Here is a 9,671-nt window from a genome sequence, read left to right as displayed (position 1 = left end):
AGTGCTCCTACTGTATATTTAATCACATTAAGGGGATGCAAAACAATGCAAGGATGGCAGCTAGTGTGAAGGTTGACAGTGTTGTGAATCCGATAAGGAGATAAGACAAACTTTTTTTTCCCCCTAAACCAGATGCATACATTACACAGTGGGAGACAACCTGTCATCCACACACATACCCCACAGCAAGTATTTTTCCATCATGTGACAGAGGAAAAGAGAACGAGGGAGCAAGTGAGGTAGTCGATGGAAGAGGGGAGGCAGGATGAGAGGGACACAAGCTCTGCTGCAGAGCCGAGAGAGAGAGAGAGAGAGAGAGAGAAAGAGAGAGACTTTGCCGATGTTCTCTCTAGCTCCAGTGCAGCAGAGACGTGATATTTCAAGAATCTTAATTGTGTGGCTGAGAGGGGAGACAAGAAATAACATCCTAAGCGCGGGAAGCGAGGCTGAACAGAGCGATGTCGTGATCCTTCCAGCTCGGGTAAGAAAACTGACATTTGCGTTGATGGCACAGACATGTACACATGTAGATGCGGACGCATGCATGCTCGCTCGGTGTGAGTGGTTTACGAATCGAGGGGCAAATGATAAGTTTGTGCATACATGTGTCTGCAGCAACAGCCTGCATTGTCATGTGACTTCTTTTTCCAAGTACAATCTGTATCCAGGTCCTCCATCTCTGCCAAAACATCCCATACTCCTGCATGTAATCCTCAGTACATGCAAATGTATTTACATTGTTCATACAAGCAGCCATTTGTCACCTCAAGCCGCTTGAAATGAATTTGAAAAAAAATGCTTTAAGGTTTATCTCGAGTTTGCTCTTAGATAGGAGGAACAGCACAGATAAGCATGTGTTCATCTTATCTAATGAAAAAGCTGATTATGCTCAAGTCCTTTACGAGTAGCGAAATCACTGGGGCACTCAGATGTGTTGCTAACAGGTGAACAAGGATGTGCTTCATGTGACGATTGCCATTTTACAAATATTGCATGCTTTTTTGCAGAATGAAAATTGAGGAGGATTCTGTGCAGATTTGAGACTCAGACCAATCAAAAGGTTGCCTTTTTTTTTATTACTAAAGAGTGATTTTATGTATAGGTCCAGTTCCCCAAGTGGAAAAAGAACAGAGAAATCCTTGTTTGTTAAGTAGGGAGTCTGCAAAATGCACAAGTTGCAGTATGAACATGTCACCATGTCAGCTGTGTCTCAATGCTCAAAGATATTTTGTGTATATGTTGTTTTCTATCTTTTTTGTTTTCTTTTTCTCATTTATCAAAAGATAAAGTGTTCAATCTGGGCATAATTAAAAAGAAAGTCCTAAAACTAATTCCAAGTGCAGTGAACTGACATTCATGTATGGCAGCATTACTTGCATCAAATACAAACTTTTTCAATTTGATCAGAAATCTATATTCATTTTCAAATGTTTATTATTGTGGTTGTAGTTGGCTTAGGATAACAACATTTTAATTTCCAAAATAGAGATGCTCAAATTATACTCAAAGTTTACTCAAAGATGCTATAGCCTACATTATTGGTATGGGGAGAAAATAAAACAAAAAACATAAGGTGGCATCCACCCAACATGGGATCGAACCCACGTGGCCACTGTGTCTGCGGTTTAGGAGCACATAGTGCTACGAATGAGCTAAAGCAGGGGTCCAGCTTGTTTTCCATGTTTCCCTCCTGCAGCACAGCTAAATCTAATGATCAGCTCATCAGCAAGCTTTGCGGAAGCCTGATAACAATCCTGATCATGAATCAGGTGTGTGAGTGGAGAGAAACATGGAAAACAGGCTGGATAGGGGCTCTCGAGGACCGAACTTGAGCACCCCTGCACTAATCCATGAGCTACTGTGCAGTCAAATCGCTAACTGTTGGGGAGGGAAGCCAACCAGGATAAATGCTGAGGAAAAGAAGTGATTGATGCACAGATTTGTAAAATTCGTCAGATCCAAGGTTTAATGTCATTGTCACAGAAAACAACAACATTATGTTTGCAGCATCAACACTGTTTGATGTAAAGTGCCACAAGTGCATAAACCACAAACCCCTTGTTGGAGCCACATTGATTTATTTGAGATATTTTATGTTGACAATCTGTGTTTATAATTTAGGCTCCGTGTTGTATTTTATAATTGTAAACCTGTTGCGTATATACTTTAGTTTTGGAATATTTGGAAGGATGACGCCCCCTTTTGTGTTATTGAGGTATGGCAGGCTTATGTTGGCACTGATTAGCAAACGCAAAGCAGGTGTGCCAGGTGGGACGTGCAACGTGGAAGCTGGACGGGGGTAACGGGGTAGACAGACAGTTTTTCGACCACTTTTGTTTTTGAATACATTTTATTTTGGATCTCTTGGATCACAAAATACTATTCGAACTTTCATTATGGACTCTTGGATTGTTGGAAGGTGCGTCAGAAACGCTACCCCGATTTGAACAAGCCTGTACATCGAAAGCATAAGTGATATACAGTATTTGAATATCCTCTTCTGAGCAGTATGAATTACAAAACCTTCTTAGGCATGCTTCAGCTCACCGCTCTGCGTTCCTGAAACTGACATTTGTTGACGTTTGAGAGCGAACGACGAAAACAGGGGGGGCATCAAAAATTAAATGACGAATGCATTATTGAGCAGGTTGCATGTGGAGAGATGAGAGAGTAGAGATGAAAGTGAATGGCTGATGGAAGATTGAGAAGAACCCTGGGGGGAAAGTTCTGCGCCGAGATGATGTTGACTCAAACACAACTGTCGTACAATGCTCACTTTGCGTAGCTCATATAACCCGATGAATGTTGTCAATGCTATGCTACATCTCATGACGTGATCTTGGTGATCTTGTTAAAAGAAGAAAGTTGAAGACGTTTCGCCCGCCGCCAACGTGAACGTCTCTGAGGCTGGAAGGATTTCTTTACTGCTTTTAAAACCAAGACATTAATTAGATTTAATACATCAAAGCCATCATTGATGATATTGGAGCAAATAAATAAAGGTGGACCTTGGATATATCATGAGCTTTACAGTATGAACACATATGAGCTATGTGAAATTTGTTCTGGAGTCAAAAAAGATGTTGGACCACGAACAACAACTTTTCCCCTTCAAAGTAATCCTATTCCCAGCCTTCTCGGCCACACCTTCATGCATCCTTGAAAGAACTCTTCCGGAATCCTTTGCAGGGCTGTCAAGATGTCCATATCAATGTCATCCAGGTCTTCAAAACGGGCCCCCTGTTGACCCCCTAAAGCTTGGGAAAGATGTAAAAAACAAACAAAAAAAAACACAGAGCCAGGTGGGGTGAGTAGGGCATTTGCTCTAAGACAGCAATGTCCTTCTCATCCAGGAAGTGCCAGATGCTCAGTCAGGGCATTGTAAGCAGGTGCGTTGTCATGGTAGGGGAGCCATGAGTTGTCCTGACAACTCTTGCTAAACACAGTAAATGCTGAAAGAATCTCTTTATAGACGTGCTTGTTGATTGTCGGACCCACACTGAAGGAGAAAATTTATACAATTGTACAATTTATACAAACTGTACAATTACTCATGTAAAAGAATACAATAATAATAGTAAAATCACAGTTTGGTTTGGCCTTGGTTTGATTACCATTCAGTATAAGAGGGGAACAAAAATATTTTGTGTAAGAAGCACACACATTTCTTTCTTTCTTCCTTTCTTTCAATGCACAGGTGCATGATTGCAAACGATTTCTCTCGGCACTCACAAGTAGACAGAAAATTGAGAAAACATTGATTAGACGCTTCATAGATGCAGTCAAGATGTTCGATGCCTCACTCATGACTTCGGTTGGTCTTGTTTTTATCAACTGGTGCGCAAATTGGACCAAAACAAATTACAAGTAAAGGAACACCGAACCACAGCTAGGAGAGGAGATTTGTTTCCATGGCAACAAAGCACTAGACCTTGCTTTTATTTATTTATTTTTACAGATCGCTATGCTCATGACAATTTTACTGCTACTTATCCATCATTTAATTCCACTCCAAAACAGCATGATAGTTCATCAACAAACAGCACAAAACAGCAGCTTTTGCTGTAAAGTGAAGCCTTGTTGATGCCCTAACCCAAATTTAAAGGTGAAGTCAACCCCCCAAAATTTCTTGACAATAATATTATATGTGACCTCACTCGTCTAAACATGACATTTTGATTAAAATTACATTTGTGGAATATGAGTTATGAAGCAAAATCCAGCCTTTTTTTATCCATCTCAGGGGGCGGCCATTTTGACACTTGTTGTCGACTGAAGATGACATCACAGTTGCTCAGGGCTCCAATCAGAGCTCGCCTGTTTTCTAAAGCTGAGCTGTGATTGGTTGCTACCTGAGACATGATCAACTATGATGTCATTATCTCTCGACAGCAAGTGGCAAAATGGCCGCCTCCTGATATTGATAAAAACTGATGGATTTTGCTGCTTAATTCATATTCCACTAACGCAATATAAACCGGAACTGTATAGAACATATTATTGTCAAGATTTTTTGGGGGAGTTGACTTCACCTTTGAGATGAATACCAGGCATGTGAAACTGAAATTGCTCACAAAGAATCACACATTTCTTTTCAGTGTGTATGATAAGCTTCAGTTATTTCCATTTTTCCCATTCCCACTCTCAACTCTATTTGTTTCTCTTGCTGTGTGTGTGTGTGTGTGTGCGTATGTTTGACAGAGCAGTGAGCTAAGAGCCAGGAGTCGCCCGGCCGCCGCCAGGATGTGAGATTGATGGCGTAACAAGAAAAAGCCCATCATCATGTTCTACCACCGCAATCAAAATTGTTCCTAAAGAGACGCACTGTATTCTTTGCTGCAAGACGCACATTTGAATATTTCCATGTGTAAAGCGACGAACGGTGTCGATATGATAATCCCATCCCGCTTGCCTGAGAATTTCATACCAGTGATAGCGATTGTAACCGTCTTCTGCCATCCGCACACACATCCCTACAGTTGCCTCCCTCACACAACCAGATCTTAAAACCTCCTCCAATCCGCACCCGTGACCCCCGTAAGGATTATGAGGCCAATGTTGATGCTTCTACAATCACAGTGTCTCCTGTGTGCGTTTGTCGGCGTGTGCGTGCTGGGAGCGCTGGGCTCGCTGCCTCAAGCTCTGCCATGGCACGTCCCCTGCCCGGGGCGGTGTGTGTGTCACATCAAGCCGTGGTTCTCGCCAGACTCAGTTTACCATGAAGCTCCCACCGTGGACTGCAACGACCTGCTGCTGGCCGGCCTCCCGCGGCCCCTGCCCTTAAACACACACACCTTGCACCTGCAGGGGAACAATCTGTCGGAAATGGACGCCGCTGCGCTGCACGGGCTCCCCAACCTCACTGATCTTGACCTTTCGCAGAATCACTTCAGCTGTGTCAAGACTATTACGCAAAACTTGTCTGTGCCCTCTCTGCTGTCTTTACATCTGGAGGAAAATCACCTCAGCCACCTGCCGGAAGCTTCTTTCTCCTCACTGCTGGCTTTACAGGAGCTCTTTCTCAGCCATAATAATTTGTATTCTATTGCACCCGGAGCCTTCACTGGTCTGGATTCTCTTCTGCGTCTGCACATCAACAATAACAGACTCACTACCGTTAATCCAAGGTGGTTTGAAGCGTTGCAGAACTTAGAAGTTCTCATGCTTGGAGGAAACCCAGTGGAGACTTTGCCTGAGCAGGGCTTCTTAGCCTTGAAATCCCTCCGCAGTCTTGTTCTTGGCGGCATGGGCTTGAGGGGGTTAGCTGATGACGCTCTGGATGGGTTGGAGGGTCTGGAGAGTCTCTCCTTCTACGATAACCTACTAATCAAGGTTCCTACTCGGGCTCTGCAAAGAGTGAAAGGACTCAAGTTTCTCGACCTGAACAAAAACCGGATCAAACTAATCAACACGGGAGACTTCCGAGATATGCTCCACCTAAAGGAGCTCGGCCTGAACAACATGGAGGAGCTGATGTCCATTGAGAGAGCCGCGCTGGAGAACCTCCCAGAGCTCACCAAACTGGAGATCACCAACAACCCGCGATTGTCCTTCATTCACCCGCAAGCTTTCGCTCAGCTGAGCAGACTCGAGAGTCTCATGCTCAACTCCAACTGTCTCAGTACTCTGCACCGCCGCACAATGAGCTCCCTGCCCAAACTCCAGGAGGTCAGTCTGCATTCCAACCCGCTCCGCTGTGACTGCCTATTTCACTGGGCCGCACAGGACGCCGCCCGCCCTCACCGGGACGGACAAGCCAGCGAGCATCAAACATCTCGGGTTGTGCGCTTCATCCAACCGCAAGCCACGCTGTGCTCCGAACCCCCAGAATTGAAAGCTCGGAGGGTGAGAGAGATCTCCTCGCGGGAGATGTCGGCCTCCTGCCTCCCGACAATCCCCTCCGCCTCGCTCCCTTCCAACGTGGCTGTCAGAGAAGGCGGGAAGCTTCTTTTGCACTGTCGAGCTCTGGCAGATCCGCAGCCTCAACTTTACTGGGTGACTCCCTCAGGGTTGAGACTCGGGCCGGCTTCGAGCAACGTATCTGAGGGGCCGCCGGCAACTTCTGGGGCCGCCGCCTACTCATCCGCTTACAGCATCTCCCCCAGCCAGGCTCAAGGTAATATCCCCACCATACGCTACTGGCTCCTGCCTGAGGGGACTCTGGAGATCAGAAAGGTCACCCTCAGAGACGCCGGCTTGTACACCTGCATAGCTGAGAATACTCTCGGTGCTGATACACGCAGTGTTATTGTGGTGGTGCAAAGAAGACAGAAGACAAGGAGGAAGGTGGCGGCTTCTAATCTGAAGGGCCATTCATTACTCAAAGCGGAGACAAGGTTAAAGGTGATGGAGGCTGGAGAACACTGCGCTGTATTGTCCTGGCAGAATAAGCGCAACTTCCCCTCGACTCGTTTATCGTGGCAAGCCATGAGCTCGGACGCACCCGCGTACACCACACGCATCCTTGCCGGCACACACAGTTTCAACCTGACCCACCTGCAGGCAGAGACATTTTACAGAGTGTGTTTACATTTAGGGACCAGCGAGGGCAACAAGCATGCCAGCAGGAGAAGCAAAGCAGGCAAGAAACCTCAGTGCGTCTCATTCCGAACGAAGAAAGCGGCAGAGCCTCGGGCCAGCCTGCAGCTGACGTCCACCGCGGCGACAATTCTGATGATCCTTGCCATCATACTGATGCTGCTGGCCGGCCAAGGGTGGGACAGTGGAAAGCACCCGGGTGCTCTTTTCCAGGAAATCAAAAGTCATAAGGCTGTGATTATCATGCAGAAGACAGGGGGGGGCAACAAGAAAGAGGCCAAACAGAGCGAGAAACTTCTGTTCCATCACGACTGCTGAGATCATGAAAATTCAAATGATAAACACAGAAACGAATACGAAATGTCACAGTGATGTAGAAAAGATTTGTATTTATTTTATATATAGTGTGTACAGTATAAAGCACAGTTTCTGTGTTGAGACACATTGTAAAGAATCCCTTAAAGGGGAAGTCAACCTTAAACATTTGTTGACAATAATATGTTATATGTGACCTCACTAGTCTAAATCTGATTAATATTACATTTGTGGAATGTGAGTTATGCAGCAAAATGTTGTCACTTGCTGTCAACTTAAGATGACATCACAGTTGCTCAGGCAAAGACCAATCACAGCTCACCTGTTTTCTGAAGCTGAGCTGTAATTGGTTGTTACCTGAGACCTGATCAACTGTGATATCATTTTCACTCGACAGCAAGTGACAAAATGGCCGCCTTCTGATATTGGTAAAAACTGCTGGATTTTGCTGCTTAACTCATATTCCACTAATGCAATATTAATCTAATGAATGTTGTATTTAGACGAGTGGGACTGCATAGAATATATCGTCAAAAAATGCTTAACTCAAACCAGGTGGATTTAAACTGGGCTACAGCACTCACAAATCCAATATAAATTACTGTTTATGGCTGCTGGGCTGAAAATGAAGAAAACTTCATTCAGTCCAGGGACAAATATTTCAAGGATGTTCGTTACATTTCCTGTCTTAATGTTACATGGATTGAACCATACTGTAACCAAGCAGATGAAACACTGTCTGATGACTGATCTGATCATCTGAAAAGAAAATGTGACAGCTTGTTTTGTTCTTGTACGTCAAAGTGGTTGATGCTTAGCGCTAAATATCTTGGACTACTGTTCTTATACAGCATTCCTTGCCTAACATCCAATATCCTCTTTCAGCATAAAATGATTCTCAGTGATTGTGTCAAATTCTATTTTGAGCTATTATACAATAAATCTTTTTAATTTAGATGTCATTGTTCCACCCTCTTTTATTGTGCATAGGTTGTTTTCTTCAATTATGATATTCACAAATCCTTATATATGCCTATTGTAAATGTAAATGGAACACTTTCCAATCTCTGTGCATATTTCACACCCGACCTAATGCTGCAGTAAAAAGCTACATGTAAACATGTTATATTAAAACATCTGAGGTAAATAAGCATACTTGTAGAAAACTGGCATAAATATACAACAAATTTGGTATCACAATTAACAATAATTCACAGTTTTAGCTCACTTAGACAAAGTAGAAATGAAACTCAATCTGTTACCATAATAATGCATATTCACGTTGAACATGTCATGAGATGACTTTAGATCTAAGAAATGTATATGTTGGTGTTTTTTGTTCTAGCTTGCCTCTAAGCCACTTTGGCTCTGTAACATCCATTTATCATCTGAAATAACAAAGATAAGACAATGGCCAGTCTTGTAATGTAATGTGAGTAAAAATATTTTTAGACTGTACTTAAAGTGAATCATCACAATTCCTTCAACCATCTTCGTTACTTGCCACTACAAAATAAAATCCAAAGAAATTGTTTGTTGCCGTAATCCCTAAACTGTGGATCAGAACTCAATTGTTATGTGGTTGCAATATGGAGTAAGTCATGAAAATGAGACCCAATTAATAAGGAATTCTCTCTAAACTAAACAATTAAACTCATTAATTCACCTGAACCCTTCATCTAAACCGAAGATTTCAGAATCCCGCTCGACTAGTAGTGAAGTTCAGAAGACCCGAGTAAGGATCAAAGAAAAGAAAGAAAAGTGAAATCCAGCACCGACCAGACACCACCTACTACCCACAGGGTTACAAACCAGAATCTTTCACCAACCCCAGAAACATCTAAATTCCAACAAAATAGGGAGACCTCAGAAAGGAAGAAAGGATAGATGAAGCGGTGTGAGATCCACAGACATCAGCCTCCACCGATTCAGCAACTACAGGAAAAAGCAGATTGTGTTTGAATTTCGGTAGATTCTGGTGTGGTGGATCTGGCATGCATGAAAACCTCCACCAAAGAAGGGAGCCGTCGACCCCAGCCAGGACAGGGCAAGCACGACCCCCAGGCCCTGCGGGGGCCACCTTGCCAAAGAGCAAACCCAGGAGCCCGGAGCGCCCCCCACCCCAACACGGCCCGCGCCCTAATGCAGCAGAACGGGGCAGGCCCACCAGGCACCCCACCGGCCCAGAGCCCCTGCAACCCCCAACCCCACCCGTCACCCACCACAACCCAGCCCCAGCCCCCGCCCCCCGGAACCACAAACCCCCAGACACCCCCCACCCCCACTCCCACCCCCGCCAGCCCACTAAATCCCGGGGA

General features: G+C 44.5%; 1 protein-coding gene across 5 annotated transcripts; it reads left to right on the top strand.

The window, feature by feature from the left end:
* The first annotated feature begins 260 nt into the window (after positions 1 to 260).
* Positions 261 to 8,310, top strand: LOC144056926 (leucine-rich repeat neuronal protein 2-like). Of its 5 annotated transcripts, XM_077574080.1 has the most exons (3): positions 261 to 481; positions 1,008 to 1,060; positions 4,702 to 8,310. In XM_077574080.1, the coding sequence occupies exon 3, from the start codon at positions 5,047 to 5,049 to the stop codon at positions 7,354 to 7,356; it is 2,310 nt and encodes a 769-aa protein (XP_077430206.1). In that variant the 5' UTR covers positions 261 to 481; positions 1,008 to 1,060; positions 4,702 to 5,046; the 3' UTR covers positions 7,357 to 8,310. The 5 variants fall into 5 exon arrangements, with proteins under 5 accessions (XP_077430206.1, XP_077430204.1, XP_077430203.1 ...); XM_077574078.1 differs by lacking the exon at positions 1,008 to 1,060 and having other exon boundaries at positions 4,707 to 8,310; XM_077574077.1 differs by lacking the exon at positions 1,008 to 1,060.
* Positions 8,311 to 9,671: the final 1,361 nt, after the last annotated feature.

The sequence above is a fragment of the Vanacampus margaritifer genome, chromosome 8, assembly GCF_051991255.1.
Source record: "Vanacampus margaritifer isolate UIUO_Vmar chromosome 8, RoL_Vmar_1.0, whole genome shotgun sequence".
Classification (NCBI taxonomy): Eukaryota; Metazoa; Chordata; class Actinopteri; order Syngnathiformes; family Syngnathidae; genus Vanacampus; species Vanacampus margaritifer.
Note: the sequence above shows the minus strand (reverse complement) of the source record. Positions and strands in the feature narration are given on the sequence as shown.

Coding starts and splice junctions, on each gene's coding strand:
- LOC144056926 (XM_077574078.1), top strand. CDS start 5,047: ATGAGGCCAATGTTGATGCTTCTACAATCACAGTGTCTCCTGTGTGCG.